Raw genomic sequence first — 16,653 nt, 5'->3', positions numbered from 1 at the left:
ACCTCCTTACCCTAAGTCTCCATCCTGTGCAACTGCGTGTTGCACTGAATCACTGACAGACTCATCCCTCCGCTTGCTCTCTCTCTCTCTCTCTCTCTCTTCTTTTTTTTTTTGGTCGATCACTATCTTTCTCTCTCTCCTTTTTTTCTGTTTTGGTTGGCTTCAAAGTCTATAATCTGATCGTCTACGTGGAAACTCAATCATGAAAAACATCTCCTCCCTCATACTTCTCATCGCATCATCATAAACCATCCTCCAAACGCAACCTTCTTAAAACCCTCCCTATAAATACACACACACCAAACCTTTCTCTCACAACAAATACAAATTCAAAATATCACAAGAAAAAGGGAGAAAAATACACAATATTCCAGTTTTTTAAAATATGGCATACAATATTGCCAAACTCTCACTTCTTTCTCTTCTGTTCTTATTTTCTTCCCTCTGCAGCATGGCAGTTGTGCATGCTCGTCCACCCTTCGCCTGCGACCCTCGAAACCCGATAACCAGAACGTTGAAGTTCTGCAGGGTGAGGGTGCCAATCCACGTTAGGGTTCAGGACTTGATCGGACGGCTGACATTGCAGGAGAAGATCGGGCTGTTGGTGAACAATGCCATTGCTGTGCCTAGGCTTGGCATTCAGGGGTACGAGTGGTGGTCTGAGGCGCTTCATGGTGTGTCCAACGTGGGGCCTGGAACCAAGTTCGGTACCTTTCTTGGGGCTACTAGCTTCCCTCAAGTCATCACCACAGCTGCTTCCTTCAATGAGTCGCTCTGGGAGGAAATCGGACGGGTGAGGATTCTTCTTCTTTTTCTTTTGTTTATTTTTCTCATCGGTACGAAATTTAGAATAGAAAATATAAGAGGAGGCCAAGTTCTTTGTTTTTTTAAATATATTTTCCATCAATCATGTGATCAAAATTGTCATATATATCATATATCTGTTTTAATACTAAATTAATAATGTAAACTAGTAATCGTGTAAAGTGATACATATTTGACATGTTATGCTACCGAACATTATATAATCGGATACAAACGATTCACTAACATCTGATTTTGATTAATTATTTGACAAATATAATATGATAACTTTCTGTGAACGAAATATTTTGTAATTTTATTTTAAATAATTAACATTTTAAGTGAAAGGAGAGAGAGGTGCAATTTGAATGGATACATGTAACATAGTGTTACATGCATTGGAAATTCCGTGAGCTACCTAAATTCAACATTCCTTTATGATTTTGATAATATTGGCGGCCATTGATAACGAAAAACGACTAGCAAAGCTAGATTTAGCCTTAAAAACCATGATGATTACATGAACAAACAACAAAAACGATATTTTCAGTATCTAATTATTGTGGTTGTTGCTCTTGTTTATTTTTCTTTTCTAAGCCATGTCTGAAATTCTCCACTGTCCACACAGACTTATCACGTATATAGTTGAATTATATATATAAGATGCCCATTACAATATGCTTCCATTAAATATAGTTTATACTATTGTCACACTTAATTTTTAATTACGAGTCGCATTAGCCATGTTATACTAATTTAATTAGTAGCCGTCGATGGGGCAGACCCAATGTTTAAAGTATCAATACATGTGGAAATATTAATATACAAATTTATGAAAATATCGATAGTTAGATAGAATCGATGAATAGATCTTCAACATAAATTATGGAAATTTGCAATGGGGTGGGATATCAACTCATTCAAATTTAGTTGAAATTAGAGAAAAATTTCTCAAAAACAAAAATTCAAAAGTTTGAAATCTGCAATGGGTTCTACTAAATTTTTTGTAGTGAATCAGGAAATATCATCGATATTCATTGATTTTCCTATATCTCGTCGATATAGGGTGAAGTTTGCGTTTCACACCCCCTCCCGTCCATATCGATTATTGATTTTTCGGAATATTTCGATATAAATATCGACAATTTCGTAAATATTTTAAACACTAGACAGACCTGAGTTTATTAAAGTTAGTGGTGATCTCCCATCTGCAGCTAGGTTCAAATATCTCTCTCTATCATTATAATAAATTCAATCTAGAATGTCGCTGGTATAGAAAAACAGAAAAGAGATACAGATGGGTGCAAAGTATTGATGAGTTCAAATTGACACGGTGTCATCACTAATTTGGTGAATTTACTCTCGCCATCCCCTTTGGGGACCCATCTGAGCTTCTAAAATTGTTACCTTGGATTATGGTATAAGCATACACCCATTATTACATGTGCGAAATATTGGACCATTTTCTTATAAGGTAATGTTATCTGCACCACAATATTAACTTTTCACACTTTATCTCAATTTTCGACTGTCAAATCAAATGAATTGAAAAAGATCAATTGTCAAAAATTAATAAAGGTGTGTGAGAGATAAAAATAGGTGTGTGAATAGCAATTTTCTTTTTCTAATGGCAAAACAGAAAATAAATTAATAGAGTTCATTTATCAATCAATATTTCCATAATTGAAAACCTACTCACTTTCTTTTATTAAAAAAAAGTGAAGGGAAATTATTATGCAGTCATATAATTTTTATTTTATTTTATTGGACAGGTTGTGTCTGATGAAGCAAGGGCAATGTACAACGGGGGCGCGGCTGGACTAACATTTTGGAGCCCAAATGTGAACATATTTCGTGACCCGAGGTGGGGAAGGGGGCAAGAGACTCCTGGGGAAGACCCTGTCTTGGCTGCCAAGTATGGTGCTAGGTATGTCAAGGGCCTCCAAGGTGATGGTGCTGGGAATCGCCTTAAGGTTGCTGCATGCTGCAAACATTACACTGCCTATGATCTCGATAACTGGAACGGTGTCGATCGCTTCCACTTCAACGCTAGGGTAACAAAACCTTAACCTAACTAGCTAGTTATCATTATGTATGTTCAAGTATATTTGCATGCGTAACGTGTTATGTTGTCAAATTGTCAATGTAGACCTAATAATGTTTCGATTCTTGAATTGACAATCTGACCTCGTAACATATTAGACTGTCAGAGAAAAAAGCTTTTTTGTATATGCAGAGGTAAATAATATTTCGTGTGAAATGTTCAGGTTAGCAAGCAGGACTTGGAAGACACATATAACGTGCCCTTCAAAGCCTGTGTGGTGGATGGGAATGTTGCTAGTGTTATGTGCTCCTACAACCAGGTCAACGGAAAGCCTACTTGTGCTGACCCTGATCTCCTCAAAGGCACAATCCGTGGTCAATGGAAACTCAATGGGTGAGTCCCATTGATTTGAATTATCACTTGAATTGCTTATGTATAATTTTCTTAATTTATATTTGTAGCCTCTAATTAATTACTGATTAAGCATTTGGTTTATGTGTCCAAAATAGGTATATCGTCTCGGATTGTGATTCAGTTGGTGTTTATTATGATAACCAACATTACACCAAAACACCAGAAGCAGCAGCTGCATACGCAATTAAAGCAGGTCATTAGCGATTTAACCATTTTATATGAGTTTAATGTTATCTAATGCGTCTCAAAAGAGGAAGTTAAGAAAATCTAAGCCCAATTTTGTAATAAGCAGGTTTGGATTTGGATTGTGGGCCATTCCTTGGCATCCACACAGAGGCGGCCATAAGGACTGGCCAGGTAAACGAGATTGACATTAACTATGCGTTGGCTAACACAATCACGGTCCAGATGAGATTGGGAATGTTTGATGGTGAACCGTCAACTCAACGATATGGAAACCTGGGCCTAGCAGATGTGTGCAAACCATCCAGCAATGAGCTAGCCCTTGAAGCTGCCAGACAAGGCATTGTTCTGCTTGAAAACCGTGGGAATTCGCTACCCCTCTCAACCATACGCCACCGTACTGTGGCAGTAATCGGGCCCAATTCTGATGTTACAGAAACAATGATTGGAAATTATGCTGGTAAGTCTACTAAAAATGTAAAATTGTGCATACATATTTTGTCGCTCTAGTCCAATTTTCTTAGCAAAGATTTAAAATTTAATCCATTGGATATTTTTTGTAATTGTATATAGGTATTGCATGTGGTTACACTACACCACTACAAGGAATAGCGAGGTACACAAGGACCATACACCAAGCTGGGTGCACAGATGTTCATTGCAATGGAAATCAACTAATTGGTGCTGCTGAGGTTGCAGCTAGACAAGCTGATGCAACCGTTTTAGTAATAGGCCTTGACCAATCAATTGAAGCAGAGTTCAGAGACCGGACTGGCCTTCTCTTGCCTGGACACCAACAAGAGCTGGTGTCTAGGGTGGCCAGGGCTTCTAGGGGGCCAACCATTCTGGTCATAATGTCAGGCGGCCCTATTGATGTGACGTTCGCAAAGAATGACCCTCGCATTGGAGCGATTATTTGGGTTGGGTATCCAGGCCAGGCTGGAGGAACCGCCATTGCTGATGTTCTATTCGGCACTACAAACCCAAGTAATACTTGAACTAATGAGAAACTTATGTTTATGACCGTTACGCTGTCATGTGATACTTATTAATTATGTTTTGTTTCTTTAGGTGGAAAGCTCCCTATGACATGGTACCCTCAAAATTATGTGGCCAACCTGCCAATGACAGACATGGCTATGAGAGCAGACCCAGCAAGAGGGTATCCTGGTAGGACCTATAGATTTTACAAGGGCCCAGTTGTGTTCCCATTTGGGATGGGCCTAAGCTACACCAGATTCTCCCACTCCTTAGCCCAGGGGCCTACACTGGTCTCGGTCCCACTGACCAGCCTCGTCGCTGCCAAAAACACAACCATGCTAAGCAACCACGGCGTCCGAGTCAGCCACACAAACTGCGACTCACTCTCACTCGATTTCCACATTGACATCAAAAACACTGGAACCATGGATGGGACCCACACTCTTCTAGTGTTCGCGACCCAGCCGGCAGGAAAATGGGCCCCCAACAAGCAGCTGGTTGGATTTCACAAGGTCCATATCGTGGCCGGATCGGAGAGACGGGTTAGGGTTGGCGTCCACGTGTGCAAGCACCTCAGCATTGTTGACAAATTGGGGATCCGGAGAATCCCATTGGGCCAACACAAACTGGAAATTGGTGACCTGAAGCATTATGTTTCTATTGAAGCAAATTTAGGAGAGATTAAGTTTTAATTAGGAGCTATCAAAAAATTGATAGTCACACCCAAAAAATATTATATGGGATTCGTAATCAATTAGTAATTAGTCCTATTCCTTTTCGAAGTCAAAGAATGGGAAAGAAAAACGAAAGTTCTACTGTAAAACTAAAAGGAAAGACGATCCAAAGATAATATATGGGTAAATTACAAAAAACTACCTCAACTATTGGGTCATTAACAATTTCATACCTCGTCAGTTTCAATGTCATACCGTATCTTTCGAATTTGTTGCAATATCATACCTTCCGTCAGTTGTCTGTCAATTTCTCTGTTAAATGCTGACATGACATGTGACGTGGCACACTTTCTATTAAAAACTAATAAAATATTATTAAAACTATAAAAAAAACCCCTGCAACCCAGAAGAAGAAAAAGGAGAAGGAGGAAGAAAAAGAAGAAGAAGAAGAAGAAGAAGAAGGAGAAGGAGAAGGAGAAGGAGAAGGAGGAAGAAGAAGAAGAAGAAGAAGAAAAAGAAAAACCCAAACCAAACCCATGTCCCCCCCCTCCCAAAACAAATCCAATCCACTACAACCCAAAAAGAAGAAGAATGAGGAAGAAGAAGAAGGAAAAAAAAAAAAAAAACCCAAGCCAAACCCATTTCATTCCCCCCCTCCCCGGCACCCACAAACCCAACCCCCTGCAACCCAGAAAGAAGGAGGAGGAAGAAGAAGAAGAAGAAGAAGAAAAAAAAACCCAAACCAAACCCAATTCATCGTCTCCCCCCCCCCTAAAACCCAACCCCCTGCAACCCAGAAAGAAAAAGAAGAAGAAGAAAAATAAAAAAAAACCCAGTTCGTCCCTAACTTCTTGCAACCCAGGAAGAAGAAGAAGAAAAAAAAAAAACCTAGTTCGTTCCCCCTCCACACACAACCACCCCCCCCCAACAAAAAAAAAAACCCAACCCCTTTCTCCCCCACCCAACCTGCAAACCTAGAAGAAGAAGAAGAAGAAGAATATGGGTTTTTTTTTTTTTTTTGGGTTGCGGGCTGGGCTCGGGTGGAGGGGGTAGGAAGATGGGAAAGATGGGTGCACGGAGGAGGTGGAGGATGGGTTGCGGGTTGGGCTCTGGTTTTGGTTTTTTTTTTTTCTTCTTCTTTTGGGTTGCAGGGGGTTGGGTTTTTTTTTTTTGTTTTATTGTTTTTTAAATTAAAATTAAAATTTTTTAATGTTCAGTTAATATTTAATTAATATTTTTTTTATGTTTTAATAATTTTTTAATAAAAAACAGACCATGTCTCATGCCACGTCAGCATTTAACAGAGGAATTGACAGTCAACTGACGGAAGGTATGACATTGCAACAAATTCAAAAGATACGGTATGACATTGAAACTTTTTAAAGAAGAGGTATGAAACTGTTAATGATCCAATAATTGAGGTAATTTTTTTGTAATTTACTTATAATATATTGATTGATGAGCCGCAAGGTTTTTAATAAAAAATTGTTCATACTTTATTTTATTTTATTTTGTTCTAGAATTTGGAGCGTTTCGAATGTTGCACTAAACTTACGTCTACGTATAACAAATTATTCTATTCATTCTCACTATTTCGTTCCCCCTCCACACCAAAAAAAACCCAACCTGCAAAAAAAAAAACCTAGTTCGTTCCCCCTCCACACCTTCCCCCCCCCCCCCCCCCAAAAAAAAAACCCAACCCCCTTCTCCCCTAACCAACCTGCAAACCTAGAAGAAGAAGAAGAAGAAGAATGTGCCTTTTTTTTTTTTTTTTTTTGGGTTGCGGGTTGGGCTCGGATGGAGGGGGCAGGAAGATGGGAAAGATGGGTGCACGGAGGAGGTGGATGATGGGTTGCGGGTTGGGCTCTGGTTTTGGTTTTTTTTTTTTTTGTTTTTTTTTTTTTGTTTTTTAAATTTAAATTTTTTAATGTTTAGTTAATATTTAATTAATATTTTTTTTATGTTTTAATAATTTTTTAATAAAAAACGGACCATGTCTCATGCCACGTCAGCGTTTAATAAAGGAATTGACAGTCAACTGACGGAAGGTATGACATTGCAACAAATTCGAAAGATACGGTATGACATTGAAACTTTTTAAAGACGAGGTATGAAACTGTTAATGACCCAATAATTGAGGTAATTTTTTGTAATTTACCTATAATATATTGATTGATGAGCCGCAAGGTTTTTAATAAAAAATTGTTCATACTTTATTTTATTTTATTTTGTTCTAGAATTTGGAGCGTTTCGAATGCTGCACTAAACTTACGTCTACGTATAACAAATTATTCTATTCATTCTCACTATTCGGCTAACCCTCAATAACTTTTTGAATGGCTTAAATGGTCATACCGTCATTGAGCATGAGTACGCATTTTTAGCGTACCAGGGCTCCTTCAAGAAGGAAATAGTTGCTTGATAGATACCAACAATGCAAGGTTAGTTTGTAGTTATACTCAAAAGTAGGTACACATTATCCTTTTTTTTTCATCCTTTTAAGAAATTGAAGTTGTTTGGTTGATTATCTTTTTAATTTCTAATGCTTTTAGTGCCAAAAGAAGAGAATCCGTTAAAGAAACAAGCTGAAAATCCACCAGCTGGTGAAAACAAATTTGATTTTCATCTCGCTAATTGATATCCCTACTAGGCCTCCACAATTAACTTGATTAATTTTCAGGAAAAAAAATGCTGGGGAGGGTGACGAAGGCTTTTCAAAATACTCAGCCGCTGCAATGTGTTTTAACACCCAACATAACCCAACTAGCTCACCTCCAGTATTACGGTGAACCACTAAATTAATCACACAGTGCCTATGACCACGAGGCCAGACAATACACATTGAGTATATGAAGTTATTACAAACAAGACTTAAAATAAAACTTTAATACAAAAGTAACACACAACTTATTGTTGGAAATTATACATTATAATATTAATTTATAATATGTAATTTGTGTGTGAATGAAAAATAAGAGTCAAGTGTCAGAGTTGAATTCAAATTCATGAGTTCCATCTATTTGTTTGAATTTTAGGCAACAGTCACAATGTTTCAAAAGGGGTGGCTTGAGTCTCCCACCCGTCTAATGAAAAAGAGTAGAGTTTTCTCCAATGCCTTTTGTTCATTGTCAGTCAATTCTGAGCCATATCTTTAGAGTATATAAAGTTTGCTAGAGTTTGAAGATTGAAGTGCTTCGATTTTGGATTATAGATTGTTGAATTCTGGGAAGATAGACGCCTACCGAACTACAAGCATAAGAGTAGAGACGAAATTCTGTCTTTTGGACATTGAATTTATCCAAGCCTCAATCTCCAAGTTTGTCAGTTTTTCTTACTTTCTCTATAGTTGTTTATATTAATCTCATACATAATTGATGTTGCAATTTTCTTTATGATTATTATCAAATTCTTTTATATTTCTCATATTTTATAATATTGGTCCAACGCTTATTACCCAGCAAATATCCTCACATTGATGGCTCGCAATGCATTATCGCATATCAACTCCCATCAAAGCAAATCGTACCATGGACGCGGCCTGAACCATCCCAAGTTTTTCGATGTTTTCCCCCTTAATTCACAATTGTTTAGCTTTTGGTTAGTTTTACTGGTACTCAATATCTCTCATTTGTTTTCCCAGTCCACCAAGTTTTGCGATGTTTCCACAGTAAATTCACAATCGTTTAGTTTGAAGTTAGTTTTATTGGTGCTTTACTTTCTCATTCTCTCAATTTTTTTCTTGTTTGGTAATGGCAAGTTTGTGCAACTAGGTTTATTTAGGAGTCAATAGTTCTTCAACTCTTAATTATCACTAATTCATTTCCCAAAATTATTGTTAGACCCTAACAACTTATTCCTTCTTCTTAGCCGAGTAAATTCTTTTTAATTAGGGAGGAGATCGAGTTGCTTTGAATTTAAGACGTCTTCTAAGATTGAAATATGATTACACTAGAAAAATAGGAAGCTGGTCTTCAGTAATTCTATGGAAAAATATAGAGTTATTTTCACCCTATCTTAACCATTGGAAATGTTGTTTCGCAGGCAACAAAGCTGAACTAATATAAATCTCCATGTTTTTGTTAGTTGTTTGATTTGCTTGCTTACTATCATTTGTTTCACTCATAAACTTGCAAGATTTTTAGCCAAAATGGTCATTGAGATTGGTCATTAATATTAACATAACTCCTCATTTTGATCCCTAATAATGAAAATTCATAGAAGTAGTTCCTGAGTTTTTCCGTCGTAAACCATTTTGGTCCTTCAGTGGAAATCTATCAATATAATTGTTAAGTGGAGGGATTGGTTTGAGAAAAGAAAAGAAAGAAAAAAAAAAAACCCTTAGAAAGGTGATCACGTGACAACTGAACGAAACTAATGATAGATGTTTCATAAAAGGATCAAAATGATTTATAGTAAAAAAACTCAAAGACCACTTCTATCAATTATGCCAATCTCAAAAAACTTTTTTACATAAAAGCCGAACCTTGTACACATGGCATAGCCGCATTAAGGCCTAACCTCCCCTCTCCTCAACATGCTCTCATGTATTTCATTTTTTAAGGGCCTATTTGATTAAAAAAAAATTATCTTGTTGATAAAATAACTATTTTGTTTTAAATTCTTGGAGTTTATTTTGTATAAATTAAATGGTTTATGACAAGTGAGATACTTGAAACTCATATCGTTGATTTATACAATAAATATGTAATTCGTGAGATATGTGCATTCTGTATGAATGTGCAAGTATTATTCTTATTCTTATATATTGATTTTATTTCTGATTTTTCATTTAAAAAAACAAAACTAAATAAAATTCTCCCATGTTTTTCTCCTATTAGACGCTAGACCTGGCATTCGTGTCGTGTTTTCCGTGTTCATGTCATACATGATATCTTAACGCGTCGTGTCGTGTAACATCCGTTAAAATAAACGGGTAAAATGACCCGACCCAAAATCGATCCGATAATATTAACATGTAATATGACCCGACCCGTTACCCGTAAAGGAAAATATATTTTAAACCAATAAATAATCAAATGAACAACATAATACTAAATAAGTATATACATACCATATTATCATATTCAAAACATAAAAACACATTTGTCTTTCAAGTATTACATATTTACATACCCAAAATAAGAGCATAATAAAAAAAAAACATTAGAACATTACAAAATATCAAATGTTCAAAAGATTTGCAAAATTAAGGGAGTTATGTTTCAAGGTTTGGAACCTTGCACATTTTCTTACAATCAAACTCTTCAATTTTCATCAATCACCATAGGAAACGGTATTGGAACTTTGGCTTGATATATTGTCTTCAAGAGTTATATTGATAATATTTTCAGTAAGGCTTTCTACATTAGCACTCTCTTCTCATCTATCCTATGGCTATTGTTTAAGTAAAGTCTTTAATAGTTTTTAAATTAATGTAGAAGTGTGAAAAATATAAAAAAATGTATAAACGCTCGTAATGACAAGTTTTACAACTTTCGTGAAGGGCTTAACTTTGAATTGTGCCACTATAATTATATAAATCATAGATCAAAATTTAATCGTCGATTGTTGTTTACATTTATGCTTCATTTTTCTCACCAAATTTTGTTTTTTTTGTTTTTTTTTTTTTTTTTTCAGATTTTATTTTTTGAAAACATGATCTATTAGAGGATACAGGAAGATGAACGTTCGGATCGTTGACATTATGTTCAGAGTTTTACTGTTAGTGAAAATATTGCTTGGTGTTTATAAAGTCTCTACAAACTATATAACATCAACTCATATTTCAATTAACCGTGAATATCGGGACGTGATATCAAAGATCCGAACCATTCCTCTTCCTACATCCCCCAGAAGATCATGTTTTCAAAAAGCAAAATTTTAAAAATGAAATTCAATATAAAGAATAAAGCCTAAATGATAATCGACGGTTAAATACAAATTTAAGGTTTATGGATTATAATGTCGGATTTCGAAGTTGACCCGTTCACGAAAGTTGTAAAGCTTGTCACTACGAGTGATTGTAAAATATGTACATGTTGTAACACCCTGAAAAATTTAAAGATATGAATTAGATAATATAATTACGAATATGTGGAGAAAATCGAAAATAAATCGATTTACGGTTATAAAGATAGAATTGGGAAATTATTATAATTCACGTAATTGTATTATTAAGATTTTATATTAATTTTAAAGAAATTATATTAATTTATTTGAGATCAGTTTTAAATTAAACTGGTTACAAAGTTGAGGTTTGGAAGTTAATTATTTAAAATTCGTAGACCCTTTGAGGTCACAATTTATATTTTTGAATTGAGTTCGATCTCACGAACGTGTGGGCGCAAACCGTTCGTGAAATGGAGTTATAACGAAGAAGTTATTAACGATTGAAGTTAGGGATAAAATGGTCCTTTAATCAATTTCTGGAAGGCTCCAGATTTGCTGGAGCAAGGATCTGAGAAGCCACGTGTGTGGCTATGATGGAAAGGGAAGGAGAGAAAGGGAGAGTCACGGACCAATCAGAAGAAGAAAAAAAAAGGAGGGAAATGAGAGAAAGAAGGGGGAAAAGGGTGCGAGTGTTTTCTCGACCCAACCTGGCGAGAAGGACCGACGTCCTTCGTGGTGTTTCACGGCGAAATTGCCACCACCCATTACTTGGAAACAATTACCCTACCTCCCCTCTCTCAATTCTACCAAAAAACATAAGGGTTTTGGAGGTGGCTTGGGGACGAAACACCAGTGGGTGTTATGGCCACCCTTGTCCGAAATCCACCAATTGTGAAATGTTTCCCTCCAATTACCACCATTACTAGACTCCCCTGGAAGCCTAGAACAAAGCCCAAACAACTGTAGGGGCGGCGGAGCACCGAAAGTGATGATTCGAGGTCACACATGTGTAGGGTTTCCGGCGGGTTTGGGCCAAATTGGAGCCTTTCCAGGCCAAATTGGACTTGGCCTCAGGTATAAAGTTTTCTCTACTCTTTGAGATCTTCATTTCTGTAATTTTTAGAAATAGTTGAATTTTCCGGCGAGCCGGGGCAGCTGACCACCACCCGCGGCGCGGGTGCGGCGGCGCACGGCCAGGAAGCCGACATTGTGTTTTTATATGAATTTCATTATTCTAATTATGCTTTTGAGACCTAACTGTTGTGGTTTGAATATTAATACGATTGTGGTATATGTTGGATTAAATGAATATATTTGGTTTTGGTTTTAATTTTTGGAATTGTGAACTACGAATGGCTTGATCCCTGTTTAGAGTACGTAGGCAGTCTAACAAGAAGTTAGATGCAGCCATACAATAAGTGAGATTCAATAAACGAGACAAAGCTTTGCTTGATAAATTGAACTAAGTAAGGAGTTTAGAATTTTATTATAAAAGGAAATCTTATGTTTTGTATATATAAATTCTAGTTACAATTTGGAAATAAATCAAACAGGAAAATTGATTTGGACCTATCATTGGAACTATTTCCCAAAAATAAATATTTCGGGGCCCGGGGCGTGACAAAATGGTATCAGAGCAAATGATCATATTCTACGAGATGCACTATTCTTGAGTCTTGTTGGTGTGAATTATGACATCGTTGTGGTTGCATTAATTCATAGTTTTAGGAATAAAGTGGCATTCATGTTTTATATGTAAAATGCATATATAAATTGTATTATGTTTGTGGTGCAATTTCCTTGGTAAATATGAAGGTTTCGTTAATAGGAATTGTGATTTGCGGTTATAATGCATTATTTCTAAGTTTTTTGAGTAATGAGAAAGTTATGTGAAATATATATGTGTTGAGAATTATCATGAAGTGAAATGAATTGGATTGACATTATGTTATGTAGTATGAGATATTATTGAATTGTGGGTGTGAATTATGACTTGTATTGACATTGCATGATTTCATAAGTTCTATGAGTATGACGGAAATTATGTGAAATGCATATATTGTGAATTATGATGCTTTGAATTGAATTGAATGGGAGTAGGAAAATTTTAAAATATTGTATTCATGTTATAGTTTTGAAGATGAGCATTTGATTAAAGTTTTGGATTAATCTTGAGTTGAATCGATATTAGGCTATGCATTATGAAAATGTTGAATGTTAAGGCGATTGTGAGGTGGTGATAAGTAGATGGAGAATTTGTATTATACCTGGCACTTGAGAAATTGAATTGGGCTAAAAGGCCCGTGGATATAAGGGTGGATATGTGAGATTAGGCGAGAAAGGCCCGTGAATGTGAAATGGGGCAAAAAAAAAAAAAAAAAAGCCCGTGAATGTGAAATGGGGCGAAAAAAAAAAAAAAAAAGAGGCCCGTGAATGTGAAATTGGGCGGAAAAGGCCAGTAGATATGAAAAAAAAAAAAAAAAGAAAGAAGAAGAAGAAAAGAAAAAGGAAGTGTGATGTGTATTGGCCAAGTATAATACAATCTTTTCCAGCCTATTAGTCACTGATTGAAATAAAAGAAAATGATGGTGAAATCATTGTTCTGTCAATGTTAAGTGTGGATAGAATTTTGAAAAATCTTATGACCAACGATAATTATGATTGGAAATTTTAAATATTTATGGAAGATATGGTGATTTACCGAATGGGAATGAAATTTTAAACTGTGGTTATGGTTGTCTACTATAATTAGAGTGGTGGGTAGACATGAATGAAACTATGAAATGAAATTTTGAGTTCGTTTAATATAAATGATTTCTCAGTTGAGTTTTTTTCGTTTAATGACAAGAATTGGCGAGAAAAGTTTATAATTGTAATTTCGATTGGTTTGGGTTGCCATTAATGAATTATGGTGTGAAATTCTGATATTTTGTTAGCCACGATAGTCATGACTCAGAATTTGACATTCGATTTGTCAATGTGAGACAAAACAATTGGACCACCAGTAGTTTAAAAGAGATTCATTGATGCTTCATTTTTTGCACAATTTGTTGTCTCTTGACATGCGAAAGTGTGTTAGGTGATGTCATGACAAACTTGGGTGTGTTATGTGGTTTCATGACAAATTTGGGTGTATGGAAACCCATAAGCCTTATGTTCATTTACTTCTTTTTATTTTCTTACCAATATGAGAGAAAAGAAAGAAAAGAAAAGATAAGGTTTTTAAAATTTTGCCTCGAGAAATTGAGTAAATTGCCGAAACGAAGGAAATCAAGGAATGAGATTTTGATTTCATTCCATGGTAACGAAAATTGCGGATCTTTATTTTAGTGGCAAGTAATTATGGTTGGAATTCCAAAGATTTTGGTTGGAACCTTGCTAATTGATTTATCAATTTTAGTTGTTTGGTTTGACACTGTGATATTTACTTAGCCACTGACGATCACAGCTAGACTTGATGGGGAAGTCTATAATTATAATCTCGATGGGTTTGGTTACCACAGTTATGAATTGTCATTGTTGAATTGGATATTGCGAACCAATTTAATAACGAGCACTTATCCTCGTGGCTATGTGATAAATAAAGTTTAGTATGTTTGGCCAACATAATGTAACCTATTTAAATTTTCTCTTTTAATTGATGAAATGTGAATGGTATTCTGAAGGTGCGAGTCACTTATTTATTATATTTGTGGCTGTACTTTGAGAAAAAAAAAACGATCGAAAGAAAGATTTAAAAGGCTTTAAATTTTTACTATGGGCAATTTAGTTAATCGCAGAAATGGAAGGAACTGTAGAATGAGAATTTATATTAGTGGTGTTGCGAATTTGGTTTAAATCTTCTTTCCATTAACCAGTGAGTGTGATTGGAAATTTCCAATGAATTTGGTTGAAATTTTTGATGTTTGGTTTGCCAATTATAAAGCTTTGGCTTGAAATTTTGAGATTTTACTAGGTTACTAATGGATGATTTAGAATTTTGATATTTAATTAGCCGAGAATAGTTATGGCTATAAATTTAGAATAATTATGCTACCAATATCGAGTATTTTCTGATGTTGGTATCGTCAATGATGGTAGCTAAAAATTTAGAAGGATTGGGGTAACAGCTGTGTATAGCCAATGAAGGCCATGAAAAATTTTGGGTTAATGTGGATATTTATTTTGCCAATGGGTGTGGTTAGGATTTTTGATATGTATTTTGCCAATGAATGTGTTTGGGAATATGAGAATGTGAGTAATAATCACAATTATAATTTAATGTTTCACTTATTTTTGTAACTTGAATAAAATTGGAGACGGATGTTATAAGTTTATTTCACTATAAAAGAAATGGTGGAAGTAGTGTTAGTTCCTTCTCGTAACTTGACGGTTGAAATCTTGAGAACGAGATTTATTTTAACAGGGGGTGAATGTAACACCTTGAAAAATTTAAAGATATGAATTAGATAATATAATTATGAATATGTGGAGAAAATCGAAAATAAATTGATTTACGGTTATGAAGATAGAATTGGGAAATTATTATAATTCACGTAATTGTATTATTGAAATTTTATATTAATTTTCAAGAAATTATATTAATTTATTTGAGATCAGTTTTAAATTAAACTGGTTACAAAGTTGAGGTTTGGAAGTTAATTATTTAAAATTCGTAGACCATTCGAGGTCACAATTTATATTTTTGAATTAAGGTCGATCTCACAAATGCGTGGGCGCCAACCGTTTGTAAAACAGAGTTATAACGAAAAAGTTATTAAAGATTGAAGTTAGGGATAAAATGGTCATTTAATCAATTTCTAGAAGGCTCCATATTTGCTGGAGCAAGGATCTGAGAAGTCACGTGTGTGGTTGTGATGGAAAAGGAAAGAGAGAAAGGGAGAGTCACGGGCCAATCAGAAAAAAAAAGAGGGAAAGGAGAGAGAGAAAGGGGAAGAGGGTGCAGGTGTTTTCCCGACCCGACTAGGCGAGAAATACCAACTTCCTTCATGGTGTTCCACGGCGAAATTGCCACCACCTATTACTTGGAAACACTTACCCTACCTCCCCTCTCTCAATTCTACTAAAAACATAAGGGTTTTGGATGTGGTTTGGGGACGAAACACCAGTGGGTGTTGTGGCCACCCTTGTCTGAATTCCACCAATTGTGAAATGTTTCCCTCCAATTACCACCATTACTAGACTTCCCTGGAGGCCTAGAACAAAGCCCAAACAATTGTAGGGGCAGCGGAGCACCAAAGGTGATGATTCGAGGTCACACATGTATAGGGTTTTCGACGAGGTTGGGCCAAATTGGAGCCTTTCCAAGCCAAATTGGACTTGACCTCAAGTATAAAGTTTGCTCTACTCTTTGAGATCTTCATTTCTGTAATTTATAGAAATAGTTGAATTTTTCGGCGAGTTGGGGCGGCGGCGCAAAGCCAAGGAGCCTACATTGTGTTTTTATACGAATTTCATTATTCTAATTATGCTTTTGAGACCTAACTGCTGTGGTTTGAATATTTATACGATTGTGGTATATGTTGGATTAAATGAATATATTTGGTTTTGGTTTTAATTTTTGGAATTGTGAACTACAAATGGCTTGATCCCTGTTTAGCGTACGTAGGCAGTCTAACAAGACGTTAGATGCATCCATACAATATGTGAGATTCAATAAACAAG

The 16,653-nt window shown here is 35.7% G+C and overlaps 1 protein-coding gene across 1 annotated transcript; it reads left to right on the top strand.

Moving 5' to 3' along the window:
- The first annotated feature begins 286 nt into the window (after window positions 1–286).
- Window positions 287–5,307, top strand: LOC103959328 (putative beta-D-xylosidase). Its single transcript, XM_048584514.1, has 7 exons — window positions 287–793; window positions 2,577–2,858; window positions 3,072–3,241; window positions 3,358–3,455; window positions 3,555–3,905; window positions 4,019–4,432; window positions 4,517–5,307. Exons 1-7 carry the CDS (start codon window positions 386–388, stop codon window positions 5,116–5,118), a joined length of 2,325 nt encoding a protein of 774 aa, XP_048440471.1. The 5' UTR covers window positions 287–385; the 3' UTR covers window positions 5,119–5,307.
- The last annotated feature ends 11,346 nt before the right edge of the window (window positions 5,308–16,653 follow it).

Source organism: the organism of the source record quoted next, unplaced genomic scaffold (genome assembly GCF_019419815.1).
Source record: "Pyrus x bretschneideri cultivar Hongxiangsu unplaced genomic scaffold, Pyrus_bretschneideri_v1 Contig21, whole genome shotgun sequence".
NCBI lineage: Eukaryota > Viridiplantae > Streptophyta > Magnoliopsida > Rosales > Rosaceae > Pyrus > Pyrus x bretschneideri.
This window is presented reverse-complemented; position numbering and strand designations above follow the sequence as displayed.